This window comes from Drosophila takahashii, chromosome 3L, assembly GCF_030179915.1.
Source record: "Drosophila takahashii strain IR98-3 E-12201 chromosome 3L, DtakHiC1v2, whole genome shotgun sequence".
In the NCBI taxonomy this organism is placed as follows: domain Eukaryota; kingdom Metazoa; phylum Arthropoda; class Insecta; order Diptera; family Drosophilidae; genus Drosophila; species Drosophila takahashii.
This window is the reverse complement of record NC_091680.1, coordinates 27,154,817-27,178,665: the sequence shown is the minus strand read 5'-3', so window position 1 is coordinate 27,178,665 and position 23,849 is coordinate 27,154,817. Positions and strand designations below refer to the sequence as shown.

Below are 23,849 nucleotides of genomic sequence, written 5' to 3'. Positions count from 1 at the left end.
TCTCCAGCTGTATTTTATTACCTTATTTCATAATTACACTCATTTAAATGTAAATTCATTTGATACTTCATAAATTTGAGTTATTTGCTTTTGTCGGCAAATTGTAATCAGCTTAAAAAATTTCCACTGCTAAATGAAAAAAAATAAATTCTTTGAGCTTAAGAGAGCTTTCTATGCATAAATGAAAGCTTTGGCAGTTCTGAATTTGAAAATTGTTTTGTTTGTTTATCGCAAAAAGGGACTAAACCTCATAAATTAATTAATTTATTTAAATATTATAACCAACAACATTATACAACTAATTAAAATCCTAGTTACTCATGCTCGTATATGTATATATCAAATTTGTATAGAATAATTACTTACCTACATTCATTCCGATTATAATTAATATTGGTATTTCATATTATTTTCATATAATTTATTTGATTTTTCATAAATAATTTATGGGCTTAAGAATTTACAACTAGTTTTTGCTTAGAGATGATAATTTTTTTCATTTATCGTATATTGTTTGTTTTGTTATCATTCAAACATTTAACAATTATAGCACGTTCAGGGAAATTACGAATACATACATATATATTAAACGACAGTTGAGAAGGCAACACAAAAATTGCACTAAAATATTGTTTTACAAAAACCAATTCCATTTAAAATGAAAAAAAAATTAATTTTACATGTAGAATTTATACAGGGCAAAAACGTTGAACTTTTTTTTGGTGGGCGGGCTAGCAGAACCGAGGAGGTGTTGCCTACTTTGGGGATGCCCAATTAAACATCAATTTGCTCTTCGCGTTTCATTAGCTACCTCAAATACAATACGTTATTAATTAATTTTAATAAATTCACGCTTTGATTGCAATTATCAATTCGACCCCCTGGCCCCGCCGTTCACTCCATGACCTGTGACACACTCTGCTGCGGCGATTGGGCAGGTGAAAGGCTGCGGGGCGTTGCCGTGGCGGCCACCGAATCCCCGTTCCCGGCCGCCCTCTGCTGATTCTGGGCCTGATTCAGTAGCTCCTTGTTCAACCGATAGCTGCTCATAACGTTGGCACAACTCTGGTGAAAATAAAAATTGCGACCGCGCAGGAACGCATCCGTATTGAGATCCTTTATGCCTGTCTTGAAATATACAAAGAAAAACAGGACAAATTATAGAACGTACGATGTTGAAGTTCTGGCATAAGTGTGCATTAGCTAGTAGAAATTACTAGATCAGAGGGAGAAAGTTAGGGGGTTTCGGGACTATAGATCGTGCTCAAATTAAGGTGAAAACTGAAGCAAACTGAGAAATTACCTTACAAATGAAACATTTGTTTTCATCGTCCGGTTTTAAATCCGAACTAATTCCCACCTTTGTGTCCAATTGCGTTAATCCCGGCACGCCCATCGACGACAACTGCGACAGGCTGTTCTCCATGCTCTCCGCATATTTGGACGCCGGATTGTTGTTGTTGTTACTGCTGCTGTTGTTGTTGTTGTGAGATATGTCCATGGGTCCCGGTTCGGTACTGCTCACCTGCGGCTCCGAACGGGGTCTCTCCTCCGCGGGCGAAATGTTCTCGAGAGATCTGTTAATTAACAAGATATGGTTGTAAAAGATGTTTAGAAAGACGGCATTTACTGGTTTTAAAAAAAAAAAATTTTTTTTTAATTTTTAATGACAAATTTTAATTTATAATCATTATTTTTGAATTCAATTTCTTTTAAATTACTCAAAAACAAAGATTACCCTGTATTAAAAATGAGACCTTTATTTATTTACTCGATGGATGGACAAGAATCATGTTGGCTTCGATAAGACATTCTCTATTGTGTTCAGGACAATATTCCCCTACACAACGATTCGGAGAATGGACCGGAAAATTGGGAAGAGTTGTTTTTAGACATGTTTAAGCCGCAATTAATTAAAATATCACTACTCCTAACTTCATTTCTCTAAGTTTCTAAATATTAGTTAGATTGAAATGTTGATCATTGTTTTCAAAGATGTGCTGGACGACTATCTCACCTGCTACTGCCCACATTTTGCTCCTCCTGTCGGCGTTGAATTTTGTTATAATTGATTTTGCTCGACATCTTCACAGTATCGTCGTCGTCTACAATTACGTCCTCATCGCTATCGTTTTGGCACGAGGCCGTGTCCATCATTATATCCTTGTTGTTGCTTCCGCTGTTGTTGTTGGTGCTACTGCTGCTGTTGTTGTCGTTAACGCCCACTCCGCAGGAATCGGCGTTGTAATAGTGATGTGTGGTAGATGACAGCTCACTGACGGTTTTCACTGAGGGTTAAATGGAAGAGACTAATTAGCATAAAGCATCTAACATACAAAAATATATAACACCTACATTGTAAAAATATAAGTATGCAAATAAGTTATTATCATCATAGAAATATAAATTTGCAATTACATTTTTTTAAAGAAAATCTATTAAAGGTTTACTAAATTTAATTCATATTAACTAATTTTAAACTAATGAAATAATAACATTAAATAAGTCATTTTGAATACAGATGTTCAGGAATCGTACAAAATAATACATGAAAGATATACATTTAAAATCATACCACTGATATGTGCCTGGGGTTGTGTATTGACCTCGCCTGACCAACTACTACTGCTGGCTGTTGTCACATTGGTGCTAACATCGTGCTCGTCGGGATGCGGATCCTTCTGGTTGATCACACAGCCCGTCCGGTAGAGAATCCCGTCCAGCTTGCCCGGCTGCGCATTGCTATTGTGCATGCTGGAGGGCGGCAGAACGGTGGCAGATGACCCAGATCCTGGGGCAGTTAGCTCTGACCCTGAGTCTGGCACATCGTCATTGCAGCTCTCCACGTCCACCGTTTCGATCTCCTCTTGCGATTTAGCATCGTCCTATGATTTAAATAGGTTTAAAAAAATTAAATAAGAGCACAACTTTGCACTGCTAATATTTTTTGACTGATTGCCATTTAGTTAAAACTTATAATAACATTTTTCATTATAATTAAGTATATCTATCAAATTTTCATTTCATATAATGACTTTTGGTTCATGTTATATTTATTTTGCTTTTCATTTCGACTTGAATTTATTTTAAAGTTACGACTTCGTTTGCCAGTGAATAATGTATTTCTTGGACTTACCTCTGGGGGAATCTTTCCCGTCTCCAAGGCATACTTCCTCTTACAGATGGGACAACTGCTGCAGTAAAGACTTTCCATCATGTACATTTCGCCGTACTTGCGCTTTCGAACTTTGAGTCTCAGCCGATTCTGGCGATTGTTTCTTATTCTCTGGAAGGTCTGGAAACGTTGGGAAACCATATGAAGTCCGCCCCTATATGATATCTAAGAAACACTCACCTCCCAGCGATTGTGACTGGTGCGAATGGCGTTCTCCTGTGCCGGACATGGAGGAGCGAACATGTAGGTGGCCTGCAGATTGGGCCTCTCGAATCCCGCACTCAGCTTGTAGAGCCTGTCCAGTTCGGTGAGGAAGTGCGTGTGCCACTCCTCGGCGCTCAGCTTCAATCCGCAAACGGGGCACATTTCGGGAATGGCTCCCCCGGCAGCTGCTGCCTGCAGCCCACTGACCAGGCTCAAACCACCCGGAACCGCCCGCAGACCCGCCATGCTCAGACTGGCCAAAGCCGCGTGGTGGGCGGCGTGGTGGTGGGACAGCGGATGAGGATGGGCCATGTGGTGATGCGTCGTCACTGCCGTGGACACCGGAGTTGCTCCCACATGGTGACCGTGGTGGTGGCTATGAGCGTGCGGATGGGCCAGTGGATGGGGATGCGAGTGGGGGTGGTGGTGGGGCGAGGAGGCGGCCAGGTGGCTGGCCATCGAAACGGCCACGCTGCTGGTCGCGGTGCTGATGGCCGGATTACTGGTGGAGCAGGAGGACGAAGAGCTGGACGACGAGGAGGGGGCCAGTGCCTGGTGACCCTTCCCCGCACTATGCAGATCTGTGTGGGCGAGAAGAGGGCGGCAAATCGGTAAATTCAAGTCAAGTCCGCAATAAAAGATAAAGTTTGAAGAATTGAGAATTACATCCTGCACTTGCAGAAAAATAGCAAATGCCTCAAATAGTAAGGTAAGTCTGGAAATTAACCATTATTTTTCTTACAAAAATTATATTTTCCACTGGGGTCGCTCATTTAAAGATTGTTTCAGATTCAGGACTGGCGCATTGGCTTCAAACTTCCTTTACATACAAAATGTGTTATAATCTAGATGGAAACATTGGTTTGTGCCATGAGTTTGTAAAAGGAAACTAAGCTTAAAAAAACATTTTTTATTAGGGCTAAATTATCAATGCCATGTTTTGGTTCTTCTCAGAGAAAATTAACATTAAACTAAATTGTTTGGAAACAGAAGTTTCTATGTAATAATGATGTACATTTTACTAACGATAAAAATGTACAAAATTAACTTGACAAACTTCCATAAACTAAATGAAAAAGCCCAAACGGAATTTAATGATATTTTAATGCTTTTCCCGACAAAATATATTCAAGGATATTATTTTGTAAACTTTGTATAACTTATAAATCGAGGAATGACTTAGTGGCATTGGTTTTTCTTGGTGCACCTCCCGTACTTTTCCATAGCCAATAAATTTTGCAGGCATTTTCTAATTGCCTCATGCCTCTTTTTAACATGTCGGAAAAATTAATTGGAGGTCGTAATTCTTGAAGTGAATCTGAATTGTTACCAAAAGCATCAGCAAACACACAGCTCCGATGCAGGGCGCCTGATGTCAGACACACGTCTACCCCACGTATTTTGGCAGCCACAGGCGAAAAAAATTAACCACCGGCAACCACAATAAATACAAACTGTTTGCAACAAACCTACCAAACAAAATCTGTCCGCCGTTCTGCACGTGACTGCGGGCCGGCAATTAAAATAATATTACAATAAATATATCGCAATATGGTCGGAACTGGCGTAGTCGTCCAGGACAACTACAATTGTTGAATTGCCAGCCAAACAGTTTTATTTATATTCTTCTAAATTATTGCCCAACAAAATATGTCGGTTAGCCGCGCTCATCAGAAACAGTCGAATGGATATGCTTATTATACATAGATATACATATATAGAGAGATACATCAGAGTCGTGACTTTTGTTCAAATTAGCTTAGCAGTTCGCTGGACATTTATTCAACCTTTCACTTTCGCTTGGTAAAACGTTTAAAATGGCTTGCTATTAAAATTCAATTCAATTTAATTTAAATTACATTTTCATTGAATGCGAACATATTATTAAAATAATATTCAAGTTAAAAGTGTTACTTATGTTTCAGGCCATTGTATTAAAGTTATACTCAAGAAATATTTTTTAAGGTAAAAAGTTAATGTGGGATATATCATATCATATTTTTTTTTAATACTTTGAGGAATTTAAACCAGAACTTAATTTATTTTCATAAACTCCATAATTATTTATTATAATACCATTAATGTAATTAAACTTATTTAAAATTCAAATTGCCGTCAATGCAGTATTCAAAATTTATAGTTTTGATAGATGACTGACTAGACTCCCTAATATTTTAGTGTTCAATGACCTCCCACTCCACCCCGTTTATGACACGTGCTCAACGATGCTATTTCATAATCCTCCCCATCCAAGGAATGGGCGTTTCATATATCGTTTGATGAAATATGACTTTTGCTTCTGTACTGGGGTTTTCCCCTGGTTGTAGATGCCATTATTATTACAGAAATTAATATGAAAATTCCAAGTGTGCATTCGATGTAATACATCATCGGAGTAACAAAAACCGCGCAGGGAAACAATAATAACGCTCGTCATAACAATGGCAAACAATGCAATCAAAGCGATTTGCAACACTTGCGCATCCTTTGGGCGACCAAATCGTAAAGAAAACCGAAAAAGTGTGTCCTACAGCCGACAATAAATGAGCAAACATTATGGGATCTCGAGGGGTGGATGGGTCTCATAATTGCCTCCAGAAGAGTTGCCGCAATGTCGTGGATGAGTAATTAGCCCAGGACTGGAGGACATCTTCGTGTGCCGAGCACGAGCCTGAAAGTGCGGTCGGTTTGACTTTGTAGTCAAGTGGTTGGTCTTCTTGGAATGGGGTTGATGTAACATTTCAATAAGCCTGCTCCAGTGGAGTATCCTTGTGCCATTTAAAACACTTACGACATGCACCCTTCTTCTTAACCCTTCGCTGCTTCCGAATTTCCGGCATGCCCTTTTGACTTCTGCCCGGCAAAGGGGTTACAATTAGATGTGCTCTCTGTTTACCTCTAGTTAGTTTAACCCATTGATAGATATTCGCTTGTGTTGCAGTTTCAGCTAATTAAAAGTGTATTATTTATGAAAATTAATTTATGGGGCGTCTGTCTATATACGACTACTCGCATAATCCGAAAGTTAAACACAAATCCACATGTTGAGTATGGGTGGTGGGTTGATGAGGGAAAACTGGTTTTCCGGCTTAAGTAGAAAAGCTAATAACGGCCTAAAGATAAATAAAGAGTTGTCTGTGCGGCAGACAGAGGAGTCGCAGAAAGGGGACCTTAAAATGGTTGTCAGTGTCTAAAAAGCTAAAATAAAATTATTTGTATTTTTTAAAATTACATCACAACTTTAATCACAAAGTAGGGCTATTATCCTTAAAGCAATGAATAATTATGAAAAAATCTTGTAATTTAAAGAATGATTATGATCTGAAAGAATGAGCTGTTAAACAAATGAGGTTTGATTGAAGTTTTTAATGTTTGTCACAAAATATATATTTTGTGTTTTATGTGTTTACAAATTCTAGGCTCTGGCTTAAATTTTAAACCTTAAAATGGTAATACCAATCATGATAATACCTATCATACCCCCTCTCAACTCCGTCCCTGGCATTTTTTCCACATCCTTTCAATTCACTTTCCGAATTCGTTTTGTTCATTTGCATTCATATTTGTCATTTTCATGTGGTGCCTCAGATTTTTAGTCATAAGGCGCTTAACTCTGACGGCTTTGCTAGACCAATTAGCAACGCATTTGCAGCCCATTCGGTTTAGCCTACTTTGTGAAAAGCAAAAATGAAAATTAAAGAACGAGCAGAGCAGGAACAACCCCAGGTAAATAAGAGAAATTTAAGTCAAATATCTCAGCCCGAGGAAACTAATAAAAAACAAATTGAAGTGGAGTTGAGGGAGAGGTCCTGTCGCTGTCCTTACGCCTGCCAGTCAAAGTTAACCTACTGAAGCGTTAAAATTGCTCAGAAAAAGTAAAATTGAAACAAATACGCCTGCAGATTTTTATCAGTAAAAAGGGAAATCGAATGCCCCGAACTGAAAGTTTTTCCTTTTATCGCAAACATGCAAATTTTTTGTGGATGTAAATTTGCTAAATAAATAAATGTGGTGCAACCCTACTTACGTCTCAAATCCCTGGGATCCTGAGAATTATTACTGCGCGGACTTTCACCCTTTTCAACGGCATCGTAATCCTGTGATCCCTCCATGGATTCGTGGGATGTGCATGTGGGACTGGCCGAATCGGTGCGAAATGATTCGCTGCCGTTGAACAGATTCTGCCGGGGAGAAATCGAAGTGAAAATCCCATTATGACAAGTGTCAATCTTCCTCCGATTATCAGCTCATCGGATCTCGCAACTTATCCCCCTTCGTTTTCAGAGGAGTTCGCTTGCTACTCACCTGATCCAGGGATATGCCGATGTACTTGGGCGGCGAGAAAGCCGACGGCAACGAGAAGTTGGACAGGACCGACGGCTTCCCCAGTGGCGAGCGGTCACTGGCGAAATAGCTCGCTGGACTCGCTCCTGCCGCCGCTGCCGCCGCCGCAGCTCCGTTCGCCACCAGCATCCCGTGGTTGAGCAGCAGGTGGGGATTGAAGTAGTTGCCGACTAGTGACATGTTGTGGAGATCTTTGGCGTCAGGTAACTGCAAAAGGGGGAAATCGAAAGGAATTACCTAAAAAGTATAGTCGGAAAGAAGTAAGGTAAATATTGTAGAATCGTGGCAATTACAGTATTTTTATTCATTTTATATTTAGGCGGAACGATTACTATTTTTCCATTATTTAAAACAATTTTTATTTTTAGGTTAAAAAAATTTAAAATACAACAAAAAATATCTTGTTTCCCTTATACTTCAAACATTTTTTGTTTGGCTTACGCCGAGGTGGGCACAATCTTTATTAGCACGACTTACAAGAATAGTTCATGTTGTAGTTATCATCTAACAAAAAAGAATCCCAAAATCCTTAAAAATAAAAGACTTTATGTAGCAAAGTATTTTAATGTGTTATTTGCATTTGTCCACTTTTATCAGAATAATTTTTTTATTGCATACTTTTTGAATACCAGAATTTCTTTCATTTTTCACCCGAGTGGGGGGTGATATATCACCCATATAACACCCCGTGGATCCGCGCATGGTGTCTACACACTATAGTTCCTAAAAATAGACTTAGCATTTAACCCAACTTAAAACCTTACATTACATGGTAAGAAAGCATAAAGTGTTTGAGTTTTAAGTGTCTAAAAGTGGTACTAATAGTCTGAGACTGGCATTCGCGGTAACCAAACCCAGAGTTAAGTGAGCGTTAAATTTAAGCGCAAAATGTGCGCATTACTCGAGTCTAAGCAACGGAACCCACAACAAATTATGGGTGCTACATGACTTGGCATTAAAATTAGCCAATTACGGAAGGTGGAGGCGAAAATACGAATAGGTAACATACATATGCTGTGGTGAGATGTGGAAAAAATGCAGAATATATATTGTGCTACCTAATCCAATTCCCAAAAGTCAATATGGAAGACGCCCCAAAGTAAGGCGTTGGATTTGCATCAATACAAATTATGCACAAAAATTTCTAATTTACGACAAATAAATGTTAAATTGAGAGATTTTAGAATTACGATATCGAACATTGCCATAAACTGTGTCAATTTCAAAGGGAAGTGGCGGATAGCTCACTTCCATTGGGGTGTAAAATAACGAGAAAAATACTTACACTCCCCTCACTTTCTCCGTTCCCAAACTCACACATACGGACTTTGCAAATGATATGGGTAACATGGAGAGGGTGAGTTGGGATTTTCGGTGTCTGGGGGAGTTCGCCCAGTGCAGATAACCCACAGAACGGAAAGCGTTCATAACAAATTGAGGCTGACGAGTGTTAAGCGGCGGTTGGGACACAGACAAGATACGAGTATAACATAAGCGGCGACATGTGTGACAAGTATTAACCCTCACTCACACTCTTTTTACCAACCACGACCCCTTAAACATGGCAAATTTGCTTTGGATAAATTTACATACAAATTTGTCTGCCAAGAAAAGTATTTCTGCAGCGAAGAGTATGAGCAAATTATAGGAAAAATATAATCGGAGGAAAACCGTTCACTTTACTATGATAGACCATTTAAAATCTAATCAATGTTTTATACAACGCATTGGGTGGTAAATATTCAGCCAAATAGAAGTACATTTAAACGTACTATAGTGCACTTTCCTTAAATTTTCTATTGTTATGTTCGTATACCCATTCAGCCAGCAGTTTGTAACGCGGTGGAGGTGACGTTTCCGAAATGTGTTCTGAGATCTCCGCCCACAACCAAATCCGGGATCCTGCAGTGACAAATATATAGGGGAGAGGTCTGTAAGTTGGGACGATCTGTAAGTTGGGACACCCCAATTTCTGAAAACTAGTCCACAGCAAATTAAACCAAAATTTGTATACCCGTTACTCGTAGAGTAAAAGGGTATATTGTATTCGAGCGCCACGCCCCCTCTAACGCCCACAATCGCCCACTAACGATTTTAAAATGTGTCCTGTGCCCACATCTTTAAAGATTTCCGAGAAGTATAAATGCAATTTTGTTGTGTATATTTATACCTATCGAAATGTAGAAGATATTTTTCAAATCGGACCATTCATTAAAAAGATATACGCAATCAAAATTTATAAATCTATCTCCCTCGCACTCCCTTTAGCTGAGGTTCGAATATTAGATAGTCGGGACACCAACCCGAGTACAGCGTTCGCACTCCCTTTAGCTGAGTGACGGGTATTAGATAGTCGGGACACCAACACGACTACAGCTTTCTCTCTTGTTTAAAATCTTTTTAATAACAAAACTTTTGAGTGAAACATTAGGGGCCAGGCTTAAGCTAGATTTAAGCTGTGACAGTCGTGTACCATTTTTCACCTAAAAAGTTTATTTTATCTTTTTTGAAAATGCTATAAAAAACAAAAGAGAACGCTATAGTCGGTTGCGCCGATGGAGATATAAAACTTTGATCGCGCTTAACTTTTTAACGAATGGTCCGATTTGAAACATTTCTTCTACATTTCGATAGGTATTGATAAACACAATAAAACGGCATTTTTACTTTTTGTGCCAATATACCCTTTTACTCTACGAGTAACGTGTATAATAATAACGTGCTTAAATTAAATTGGTAAGACGTTTAAAACATTAGTAATTTAACTGTCAACAAACTTTAAAAAAAACAAGAAAGGAAGTTAGCTTCGGCCAGCCGAAGATTGTATACGCTTGCCGGTATGCCTACTTAAAATGTTGTTTTTACATTGTCAAAAATCAAAACGCCTACATTCTACAAAGTTACAATAGTTTTTCTATTATTTTTTTGATTATTCCTATAGGAGCCACAAGATATAGTGGTCCGACCCGGCTCGTTCCGACATATGTACTACCTGCAATAGAAAGAAGGCTTTTGGGAAAGTTTAATCGCGATAGCTTTAAAACTGAGGGACTAGTTCGCATAGAAACGGACAGACGGACAGACTGAAAGACGGACAGACGGACATGGCTAGATGGACTCGGCTATTGATGCTGATCAAGAATATATATATACCTGTGGTCGGAAACGTCTCCTTCACTGCGTTGCAAACATCTGACTGAAATTATAATACCCTCTGCAAGGGTGTAACAAGAGAGTACGAGGGGGCGTGGCGCTCGGATAAAACAAACTTGCACTGCGTAGGAAGCATAAGAATATGTGTGGGAAATCTGATCAAGAATATATATACTTTATGGGTCGGAAACGCTTCCTTCTAGCTGTTACATACTTTTGCACGAATACAATATAACCTATTACTCTACGAGTAACGGGAATTAAAATCAGATTAATTTTACAGTCAGAAAAAAAGTTTTATGGTGTCACAGAACCCTTGCAGGTCATTCTTTTAGTTATTTATTTTTTAGTTATTTATTTTAGTTATTATTTAGTTATTTTTGTGCCTTTTTGTTATTGTAAGGTGTGTTTCAAAATTATACGACACCAACACACTTATTTTTTGAAAATTTGTAGCGTTGTTGTTGTTTATAGAAAGCGAAACATTTAAATGCAGATCGAAAGAAGAATGTATGATGTGTACGAAAAAAAATACCACGCGTCCTTGATCCTCTTTTTAAGGACTTACCGCTAATTTTTCGAAATATAGTCTTTTTTGGCTATGTGCGATCGTTTCATAATTATACGACACCATCGATTTTTTCCGGTTCCAATGATCAATCTTAACCGAAATTTTTTTTCTGGTTAAATATAAACTAAAAGGTTCCATTTTGAGAGTAATCCAGCCCAAAGGTCCTTTCAATCTTCAACCCATACATAAATATTGAATATGTCTCTCTACACCTTAAAAAAGTACTTTTTCGAAGTCATATCCCACAATTCGTCTTAACTTTTGTCTGGTCAATATTCTTAGCACCTTTTAATCAAATAAGAATCCTGTTTAGTTCATTACGTGCACGAAACAGACCTCCAAAATAATTTTTTAAAGAACTGCCCGATTGGAACAAAACTAGTTTTATTCCAAAAATATTTGATTTTGGGCGATACTTTCTGTCAAAATGCAAAAATTTGTTCTTCAAAACCTTAATAAACTTTCCACATTTCACGATTGGAACATTTGAAATGCGAACCACAGTCTGCGCCCCCTTAATGAAATCTCATGCAGAAAACACTCAAATTCATATGAAAAAATTTGGAACAAACTTTAAAGTGGCGCGGACTGGGGTTCGCATTTCAAATGTTTCAATCGTGAAATGTGGAAAGTTTATTAAGGTTTTGAAGAACAAATTTTTGCATTTTGACAGAAAGTATCGCCCATAATCAAATATTTTTGGAATAAAACAGGTTTTGTTCCAAACGGGCAGTTCTTTAAAAAATTATTTTGGAGGTCTGTTTCGTGCACGTAATGAACTAAACAGGATTCTTATTTGATTAAAAGGTGTTAAGAATATTGACCAGACAAAAGTTAAGACGAATTGTGGGATATGACTTCGAAAAAGTACTTTTTTAAGGTGTAGAGAGACATATTCAATATTTATGTATGGGTTGAAGATTGAAATGACCTTTGGGCTGGATTACTCTCAAAATGGAACCTTTTAGTTTATATTTAACCAGCAAAAAAATTTCGGTCAAGATTGATCATTGGAACCGGAAAAAATCGATGGTGTCGTATAATTATGAAACGATCGCTCATAGCCAAAAAAGGACTATATTTCGAAAAATTAGCGGTAAGTCCTTAAAAAGAGGATCAAGGACGCGTGGTATTTTTTTTCGTATACATCATACATTCTTCTTTCGATCTGCATTTAAATGTTTCGCTTTCTATAAACAACAACAACGCTACAAATTTTCAAAAAATAAGTGTGTTGGTGTCGTATAATTTTGAAACACACCTTATTTGCTTTACAAAAAATACTAAAACATGCAAATTTATTCAGAAAGTAGGTTTAGACAGTGAAAAATTTCATTACGAACATTTCTGTAAAAACAGCTCGAACCATTAATTTTTGAGATACACTATCCGCAGCTGAGGAAAACATGGTTTTCAGAAAAACGCATTTAAACTAATAAAATATATATACTGCACAAGGATGGTGGGTGCCGTCATACTAGTGTAATTTTTGGTACCTAATGCGTAAAGATTCAAACGCGATTGTCGAAAAGGCATATGATAAACAAAAGGTGTATCAACCTACAGACCTCTCCCCTATATGTTCTTGCTCCGTCCGTCTGCCCGATTCTGTCCTTTCTTGTTTAAGCGTAAGATTGGTTAGGAAATCAAACTCATTAATTAATGTGGAAAATCCCACTTTCGACAGTTGATTAATCTGGTCTCACGTCCTTGTTAATTTCCATAGTAATCCTGGTTACACGCTGGAACCAAGTCGAGCCCAATAAATTAAGGATTATCAAGAGAAATTAGCACCTCGATTGGGGAACAAGCTTTTAACGCATATGTTGCCATATCCAGTCTGAATAATCACCAGGCATATCATCCCCATGCTCATTTGGGTTCAAATGTTGCAAGTCAGACGCAGGAGGAGATTGGGGTATTGCAACCGCATGAGTTGCACTTTGTCTAAGTGTGTAGTTTGGACAACAGCTGTTTGGGGGTCCTGGGATGGATTGGAAAGCCTCCGACAGAAGTGGTCAACCGCTTGGCTCACTCATTCCAAATGACTTTTTAATACAATACGTGTGGAACAATTTTCATCGTGGACTCCGCCTATTGATTTATGCCCGTTAATCAGTGCAAAGCTTCCGTACACAGAGAGAAAACTTTCGACTCTCAATATATAACGTTAGAATTTTATAGTATGTATTTAAAGAATTGTTAATATGTTTAGAAAAAGAAAATAAAATTAATAGTCTTAAAAGAAGAAATTTACTAAAATTATTTCCACATCTAAATTTTAATTACGTTAAACCTTTTTTAGAAAAACCTAAAATAGATAGAATTGTGTAAATTATGACAGTCAAATTTCGAGAAATTTCATTGGAGCTAAAGATCACGACAAAAAGGTTTTATTTTATTTTGAATACAAAAATATGAAATGATAAATTTAATCCAATTCCTACAGTGCAGGAGCAGGTGCTCGTGCCATCCCTTGGGCGGGGGGTGTTCCGACCTCTCCCCCTTTGTTTGCTTTTCTATTAGCGCCGGGCGGGTGATTTGTTATCCCAAATTGTAACATTCCTTATTCGCCGAAAAGGGGATGACGGGGCTCAGATTTGCATAAATTCGTTCTGTTTGCCCTTAACACTTGAATTATTGGTGTTCTCCACGACCCTCGACATACTCGTACTCATTCGGTGCAATTCTCAGCTGCAGCGGCATATAACAAAACACAACAGCCAACAACAATAACAGCTTAATTACAACAACACGATAACGAGTGGCAAATAGCAATTGTCTACATACAATTGCCAATTTCGCTTAACTTGGCCATAAAACACGGACCAGCGACAGCAGACGGACACAAGGCAAAGCAAACAACTTGGCCTTCTCAACACACCACAAATAAATCTCAATTTGTGGCACTAACACGGAGTAAACGAGGCTCAAATCGAACTGAAGCTGCAGAGGCTGGTAATACTAAAAACGTTTACCAATTGGCAATTTTCGCAAACTAAATGTTTATGGCGAGCCACAACCTGTTCGTCTTTGATTTTTTCGTAACTCCAAGCGAATGAACTAAAGAACAATTTGATTTGAAATAAATTGTGTAGCACAAGTTGTGGCGTCATTTCACTTCAGAGAAAGTGACAAACAAATTAAAAAAACGTAATTCCTAATAATACTACACCCCTGAATAGAAAGGAATATGTTCAAAAACAACGGAGCTTATATTGTTTTTCTATCATTCTAATGGGAGCTTTTGGATATAGTTATCCGATTGTCCCGTTTGTTTTATTTTTAAATTATATTTAAAGATAGAAAAATTCTAATTTTTTATATTCCAATGGTTTGCTTATTATACCCGTTACTCGTAGAGTAAAAGGGTATGGTGTATTCGTGCAAAAGTATGTAACAGGGAGGAGGAAGCGTTTCCGACCCTATAAAATATATATATTCTTGATCAGGGTCACTAGCCGAGTCGTATGAACGCTGAGATCTCGGAAACTATAAAAGCTAGAAGATTGACATTTTGCATGCAGATTCTAGGAGTTCCTACGCAGCGCAAGTTTGTTTCAAAAGGGTGCCACGCCCCCTCTAACGCCCACAATCGCTTATATACGATTTTAAAAATTTCAATATTTCGGAAAAGTAAAAATGCAGTTTTATTGTGTTTATAAATACCTATCGAAATGTAGAAGAAATTTTTTAAATCGGACCATTCGTTAAAAAGTTCCGGCGGATCAAAGTGTTTATCTTCATCTCCTTCGCTCTCCCTTTAGCTGAGTAACGGGTATCTGATAGTCGGGGCACCCGACTATAGCGTTCTCTCTTGTTTAAGCTAATTTTCATCGAATTCTAATGGAATATTTAATGCGATTTCTTTTAGAATATGGTCCAGTGATGTCGCTCTAAATTTTGTATTTGGTGTCAAAATAAGTCGCTTCAGACTGTCGTTCGGGACATTCTTTTTCACCGTTTTGTTAAGTGAGTTTATTTAATGGTTGTTTTTCTTTAATTTGATAATTTAACATGTTAATCTGGCATTAGGTCCAGAAAAGTGACACATATTAGCATCCCAATAGGATAAATTAAATACGGAAGACAATTAAAAAAAAAACTCAAAATTTAATTTTTGCGTAAGATAGTAGGTTTTGTTATTAAAATTGACCAAACTATACTCCAATTTCTTAGTTTAGCTGGGAATAAAACTAATTATAAACTTATATTCAAGTTTGAATCTTAAATGATCGTATGTATAAATTTTGAAAGGTATTCGGAAAATCAAACCTTTTCAATTACGAAAATCATACACTGATTTTTAAGCACTCATAAAATTTGAAAACTGAATTTAAGAATTCTCCTTTATTGTTATTCGTGAATAATCGTTATTGGAATCAAGACGAAAGTACTCTCAAATTTGTTGTTTGACATAAAGCGATATTGAAACAAACATAAAATTAGCCCCAATTTTTGTTCAAGTCGAAAACATTAAATTAAAATTTCTTATTTAGTACTCGTAGATACATCCATAAAACCTTGAGTAAACTAATATGTTTATACCCGTTACTCGTAGAGTAAAAGGGTATATTAGATTCGTGCAAAAGTATGTAACAGGTAGAAGGAAGCGTTTCCGACCCTATAAACTATATATATTCTTGATCAGGATCACTAGCCGAGTCGATCTAGCCATGTCCGTCTGTCCGTCTGTCTGTCCGTCTGTCTGTCTGTCTGTCTGTCTGTCTGTCTGTCTGTCTGTCTGTCTGTATGAACGCTGAGATCTCGGAAACTACAAAAGCTAGAAGGTTGAGATTTTCCACGCATATTCTTGGGCTTCCTACGCAGGGCAAGTTTATTTTAGCCGAGTGCCACGCCCCCTCTAACGCCCACAATCGCCCACTAACGATTTTAAAATGTGTCTAGCGCCCACACCTTTTAAGATTTCCGAGAAGTATAAATGCAATTTTGGTGTGCATATTTATACCAATCGAAATGTAGAAGACATTTTTCAAATCGGACCATTCATTAAAAAGTTATACGCAATCAAAATTTCTATATCTATCTCCCTCGCACTCCCTTTAGCTGAGTTACGATTATTAGTCGGGACACCAACCCGACTAGTGAGTGACGGGTATTAAATAGTCGGGACACGAACCCGACTATAGCGTTCTCTCTTGTTTATCTTTAAATTCCTCCTCATCTGTTTTTACTTGCTGGCATACCTCAAGCCAACAACAGTGATATCTGGCCATTTGGAATTATACTCCCCACGAGTGCTTCTTGTTAAACGCTTCGATGCTTTCGCATTTGCTGCCTGGGCCCTAGTTGCCTCCCTGATAAATTGCTATAAATTAAATTAGGCTCAGTCACACACCAACACACAGTCGCATATGCACACAACTCAACTACACATACTTTGTGGTAATAAGTGGCAAAACAAGAATTATTTTTCATATGCTGGCCCGCCTCAGTCTCATAATTTTTGCCCACCCTAACTGGGCCCTGCCTTTTTTTCGAAGGGGTCAGTCTGTTTACCTTTTGTTGTTGCTGCTGCTGTTGTGGTTACGAAATTGTTATGGTGCCCCCTGGTTTTTCTTTTCGCTGCTTTTGACCCACCCAGACAGGTTGGTGCTTAAAGGGCGGTGCACAAGAAGTGGAAAGAAGTGTAACAACAACCAGGGCCATATTAAACCATTTGACATCGCATTTAATATGCTTGCTCGGCTTGTTTTTATTAATTTTTATTGTTCGGGCTATGCTTGATTGTAAATGGTTTCATAAATTATAAGAGATAAGCGGATGGGGCAGTGGTTTCTTGTGAGTCGTTATTGAACTAGCAGCTAGAAAGTAGAAAATTGAAGTTTAGGGATACAAAATCTAGTTGCTTTCCTTTTTTCACATTTAAACTAAGAAATCTTTTTTATTATTCAAATGGGAAACAAAATCTGTTCCTATTTTAATCCTCTTTCTAGGACGCTCCATACAGAATTTTCGTTCAAACCCAACTCGGATCTGAAACCCGAGGACATATTGTTGTCATGTTTAACATATCTTAACGCTACTCAATGCTATGCAGAGGGAGACATATAATTTCAGCGCAGTTGGAATAACCAGTTTCGGCGGGAGCCAGAGCTGACTGTTCGAACATCATCAGCGCTCGAGTTCTTCATCATTTGTAGCATCAGCGTCAAGATCATTGCTCATGTTTACAATGATGACAGGCAGCAAAATAAGCAGGAGCTGGCCAAGAAGCGGCGGAGGAGCCGACATCCAACCAAATCAAATGGGAGCTTCTCTGTGGGATCGGACCAGTAGTTAACAGTGGCAGTGACTGCTGCCCGCTTCCATCAGGCCCGACTTGAAGTTCGGAATTGAAGCTATCATAAATCTGTTCGTCGCAAAAATCTACACACAATGGGGCGTTTGCAAACGCATTCGTTGATCGGAATGCGACGACGAACTCTCTGAATCTGCCTCTTGACTGACTGCGGAATTGGAAATGCGAGCGTGATCGAGCAATGCTTTATTTATCAGATATTGGAAATATCGGAAATGTTTTTGTGTTTTAAATGATTTGTTTGGAGACTACTATGTAAGAGAAACAGTTTTAAACTCACTAAAAGTAAACGTCCTAAGCAAGCAGTGGAATATTATTTGGCTGAACCCAAAGTCGAAATATTCGATTGAAATTATAAAAATTATCAACAAAATGGAATAATTAACTGAAGTGTTAGATCTTTTTATCCAAGCTAAAGGACAAAATTGTAAACTGTGTCGACCATTATCAATCTTGTTTGATTATACAATAATACATATTTTTGTTTTCATTTTTATACTAAGATACTAAGAGAAGATCCAGGATTTGGTTCAGAAACCAAATATTCTATAAGTTTTTACACAGTTAGGGAAGCTTGAAAGTCCTAGGCTGGTTTCTCCCCTTATTTATCGTTTTGTTTTTAAGGGGACGGCGAAAATATAAAACAAAATATAGTTGTCTCATCTCTTTCACAATGTTGGCTACGCCAAAACGAGGAGCTTGCAGTGCTTTCTCTTCACTTTCTCTTCTTAATGGATCGATAATTGAGTGTATGATCCGCAATCACGCTGTCATCCCTAGTCGCATCTCCAACTGGAAGACCACTTGGAGGTTCTGGTTGGATTTGTTATTTTACAATGCAGCATTGTTTTGGTTGCTGTGGGCTTTTGCCCAGAGTTTTGCCTTCGCCGCTGTTTCTTCTGCCCGAGCAGTGTGCTGATTTATGGCATCTTTCGGCATTTCGGCTACCGGCCCCCAGCCTTTATGATTTGTCATAAATATGTCCCCTCCGTCCGATCGAATCGGATAGGATAGGATCGGGTCGGATCAGCGAATACAATCAGCAGTTGTCCTGGCTGTGTTAGCTTTTCTGGGCCTGGGCTCTACTTACTCTCGATGGAAACGGACGTTGCCCACGTAGAGCCTCATGCAAACCGGAAGCGGCTTCCGAGAGGACAACGAGCGCTTGAGATGGCAAATGGCTGCTGCCAAATGCGTTGCTTTCCATCTGCAGCTCGTTTGTGTTTTGATTTGGTTTTGACTAATTTGGCACTAGGGGGCACTCATAACCTCACTTTCGCTTGTGTTTCAGTGTTGGCACATGCACAGATCACTCGATATCCTGAATTAGCGGTTGGGAATTGTATTTGCGCGTCGGTAAAACGGTAGCTCGGATCAGCTGACGGTTTTGGCTCAGGCTCTCTCTCGCTCGCTCGACACGCACGTTCGCGCTGCAGAATTCCAACTGAGGCTACTTGGAAACCAGTTGCCGTTAGTCGGCCCATGTGCTTCCTCTTCCCAGCCTCGCTGCTGCGCAGTCGACGTCGGCGTCGCCGCGTAACGCCTGGCGGCCTCTGATTGGCCAGTGGCCACAACCGGTTTGGGTGCGCTCTCGCCATCCCGCTTTCGCGCAAGCCCTCTCCCACTGCTGGAGTACTTTTACATTATGTTCACCTCTTTGGTCGGCGAGTTTGTTTTTGCTGCTGCATTATTATTCCAAAATGGTTGCATGTTTGTCCGTTGGCCATTGCCATTGTACGCCTGTTTGTCTGCCAGCACCTGGTACTGGTACTCCCCGGATTTCCCCCGCCCTCGCTGTCATTCTCTTTCTCCACCTCCCCCTCCGCTTCCATCAAGTTCTGACACTTTGTGTAAATAAACCGTATGGGAAACATTTTTACTTTTGGCTTTGGCATTTTGTTGTTGTTTGTCGGACACTGGCCTGGACAAAAGTATCTTGGAAGTAGTCTCTTTCTTTTTTGCCCCTGCAACTGGGTTTTTGCACACCGTCCACTTAATATAGCGCATTACTGTGGTATTTATTGGGCGCGAAGTGTCGAAAATATTTCAAAAGTCGGGTGTTCCGGAATTGAATTTAGTAGGCAATTGCGGCTTTTCTAATCATAAGGTATATATCAAAGATTAACTTTTCTAGCAATTGCTAAAATAAAACTAATTGAAATGCATTAAATTAGGCCTATTAAATTTAAAAAAAATTGTTTATTACATTTAATTATTATTATTATTATTCAATAATTTATCAGTTTAGAAAAGTAGCAAAAAGCATAAAGGCACAAATATTAAAATGTGTACTCAATATAAAAAAATCAAAAAATAAACACAAAAGTTAATTTTAGAAGGAAATAGTTTGATCCACTGTCAACTGGCCAACACACTATCTACAAACTGAAATAGTTGTCACACAATATTACTGCAAGACCCAACTGAAACTACAAGTATTGTAACAACAGCACAGGAGACAACCTCCAACAGCCACTGTGTACAGGGGACAATATAAAAAGCTCAACCCATCTGCTCGCAACTTTTTATTTCGACCTCGTTGCCTTTGCTGAGATTTCCAATATGCCGGACTAACTAAATAAAGTATTTTCCTCGCAATTTACTTGGACGGCAGGACGATGGGAAAGGGGTGCAGATTCGTGTAAAAAATTCGAAAACCTTTCTGACATGTTTATGGGGCCCTGTCTGTCAAATCGAGGCAGTTGACACCACTACCGCAAGCTCCCCTCTCCTTTAATTGGTGGCTAGTAAATTTTCTTTTTACCATCTTTGGGTTCAGGGATCTCCTCGGAAAGATTTCTTCTAATTTTTTGCTCATTAAATTTACATTTTAAGAATTCCTGTGCGAGCAGAGAAGCTTGCACTTTATAATTTCCACCAGCCTGCCTTTAGGTTTATTACCCATCTCTGTCAGTGGGAGGGAGTGCGCGATACTGTGATACAGTGATACTGTGAGTGTGTAAAGAGGGAGAGGGTAATGGGAGAGATCTACAGTACACTGAAGAAAAATCTGATGCTGGACAGGTAAGTATCTTTTGCTATTTAAAAATGCTTGCCTTTATGTTTTCTAAAAGAATATAAAGTTTTGTTTTTCAAATTATCTTATTAATTTAGAAAAGGTTTTTATTATTGTTTATCTAAGCTCATTCCTTTTAAAGGGCTTAAACAGCTAATTAGGGGTACTAGACGGACAATTTATGTGGCGCACTGTCATATTAAATAAATTGGTATTATTTAAAAACTGTAAATATTTTAGAGATACCGAAGTATACTATACACCCACAGAACACCAGATTAAAAGAATGTATTTAATATTTTTAGTTATGATTAAACACTATCTTGAAATATATATTTAGGAAATTTAAATAAATTTACAAAAAGTTTCATATTTTTCTCTTTATGGTAGTGGGAGTTGAAGGGAGACCCCAATATTGGGCACTGCGGGAAATCAGGGAACGAGTCCCACAGTTATAGAGACTGGGAGTGCCAGAGTGAGACAGCTGGGAGGAAAGCTCGGGAGTTCGGAGCGCATGCGCCGACGTTGGAGGTAGCCTACATTATGTGTCTATTTCTTGTACATAGAGTGGTGCTCCCTCGAAGAGGTAACTAAGTCTTCCTTCGACTGGTGACTGGTAACTGCTAACTGGTAACTGGCGACTGGTATCTGGAGGCAACTGGCGAAAACGTAGGGCGAGTGCCATGTACAGGACTTGTACTGCATTTCGGGTTGGCAGTAGATTTTTCATTTTATTTATGTGCTGCCTTCACTCTGCTGATTGCCTTTACTTATTTCTGCCCCCACCACTGCGTCTTATTCTTCTCTTTGTCAGTTTGTCAGCTTCCCGGCTACAAAATTAAATACTTGTCTCTGGTCCGATTTCTTTTTTGTTATCTTTCGGGTGTGTGGGCGCGGCTCTATATATAACCAACTGTCGTCTGTCTTGGCCACCTCCTCATCTTCCGACTACTGGCTATGTATGTGCTTTGTACAACTTGGCCTGACAACTAATTTATGTAGTGACCGGAGCAGCTGCTACAACTTTAGCTTTGCTCAGTTCTTTAATAATCTGGCTTTTTTATTTTGGCAAACAATTTCTCATAATTTAGTTTGTCTAGGTGACGTGATACAGTCTTATAAGTGGACTTTTGTAGTGCCGCAAAATTAGATATTAATTGGTGAGAATTTAATAGTTAGTATATTATTATGCTTAGTTGTTAAATTTAAAAACATTTCTTTTTATTTTTACTTGAGATTGATTACCTCTGAATATATTTTTATTTATTTTATTTTGTTTTAAAACATATGGGAATTACGTAAAAATCAAGTTATGCCAGTTTGTTTTCCGCTTTTTTTGTAGAAATATACCATACCGTCAGTACCATTCAGTAATATTTATACATGTATGTATGTATATTTACCTATTGCTCAATAAATATAATCCCACTTAATTTTTCTTGGTTTTAAAGTTAGCGTCCTTTCTATGACTTAAATAAAATAAATTAATATGTAGATTAATTGCTTTTGAAATACTTTTCTATATGTATTTCTCTTAAGAAACCTCCTTGATTTATCTGCAGTAATCCTGGTTCGATCGACACATCTACGAACTTACATAATTCCTTTTCCAATCTCATCCCCTGCACCTGCTTACTCGGAAAAATCTCAGGAAAATCCGGGTAACGCCTCCGAATTAATTGAAACCGCAGAACAAGTGCCACAACCGTTCGGCTGTCAAATCTGCCACAACCAATCCCTCGAACGAACCCCCAAAAAAGTACCAGTAAAGATAGAAACAAAAAAAAACACAGATGCGTCTAACATAAAAAAAACAAGTGATAAAACGAAAAACAGAACGCAAAAGCAATCCCCCACAAATCCCAGACAAATGTGCTGGCGAAAGAGAATAAAAATTTACCAATACTTTGTACTTTTTCCATGTAAATATGAATGGAAATGAATTACAAGCGAAATAAATGTAAGAAAAAATTGCATGAAACAAAGCAAAATCGTAAAAAAAGCAAGCCGCAAGATATGGAGTGGGTGCAAAAGCGAAAGAGAGAGAGGGCTAACATGGCTTTCGGCTTGGGTTTTTTTGGATTGGGTGTTGGGTATTTTTTTGTGGTTTTCGGTAGCACACAGTCGCAATGTTGACATGTTCCAAATGCAATTTTAACAGGATTTGCAAGGACACATTTGCACAGAGTGACAGAAAAACGCAGCGCAGCAACAACAAAGTCAACTTTGTCAACCCCCAACCCCGTATCCCTCATAAAAATCCCTGCACTCGGAGAAATAATATTCATCAACAACAGACTGAATAAAGTTTGCATATAATAATGAATAAAAAGTAAATTTTTATTTCAAAAAGAAATTTTTTTGCCAATTTATATTTCTGATTGCTAGAATTTTTTACATTTTTTATTCTTTAGCACAATTTTTTCTTTTAGTGTGAGCCTGTGTGATGTGCGTGGCTGGCATAACTTGCGGCTTAAAGGAATCAACTTGTCATGTTTTTGTCGTCGGCATTGATTTTCCACTTTCCACGACCTGCGACCCAACCAGACCGCACTCACCCCTGCATCTGCGCCCCTCCCCCATTTCTACGAACGGTTTGGGTCATCTGTTGTGATGTGGTCTTAACGCTTCATCAATATGCTTTTCCCGACGTCGCTAATTTTGCGCTTTAGTCAACCTCTGAGCCGGCTACGTGTGGCAGATTTATGTCTCATCTATGCGGACTTTCTCCCCCACAAGCCAAAAAACAAGTGGACATCGTGCCATCCTTTGGCATCTCCCTCAGTTCGTGTGCATGTGGGTGTTTTTAGTGTTAATCCGTCAATGATAAGCTCAATTTGTTGTGGTCACTCCAGTGACAATGGGCCGTTAGCCCACTGTGGGTGATATTGGGCGCTAGGTTATGGTTGGGGAAAAAGACCATTAAAGTGTATTGCAGACGGTTCGAGATGGGAGTTATGTTAAAGAACTTCTTCCGATATTTATTTTGTATTTTATTTATTTAAATCTACAATTCTTTTATTTTGTATATAAATTGTATTCACAAGATCGGATTTTAATCAAA

General features: G+C 38.5%; 1 protein-coding gene across 7 annotated transcripts; it reads right to left on the bottom strand.

The window, feature by feature from the left end:
• Positions 1-430: 430 nt before the first annotated feature.
• tey (teyrha-meyrha) lies at positions 431-19,129 on the bottom strand. 7 transcript variants are annotated; one of them, XM_017158853.3, is made up of 9 exons: positions 18,860-19,129; positions 7,685-7,960; positions 7,407-7,560; positions 3,356-3,960; positions 3,137-3,295; positions 2,576-2,885; positions 2,018-2,288; positions 1,304-1,577; positions 431-1,128 (listed from the first exon to the last, which is right to left on the bottom strand). In XM_017158853.3, the coding sequence occupies exons 1-9, from the start codon at positions 18,974-18,976 to the stop codon at positions 895-897; spliced, it is 2,400 nt and encodes a 799-aa protein (XP_017014342.2). In that variant the 5' UTR covers positions 18,977-19,129; the 3' UTR covers positions 431-894. The 7 variants fall into 7 exon arrangements, with proteins under 7 accessions (XP_017014342.2, XP_017014344.2, XP_017014343.2 ...); XM_017158855.3 differs by having other exon boundaries at positions 1,361-1,577; XM_017158854.3 differs by having other exon boundaries at positions 7,685-7,930.
• Between the last annotated feature and the right edge of the window lie 4,720 nt (positions 19,130-23,849).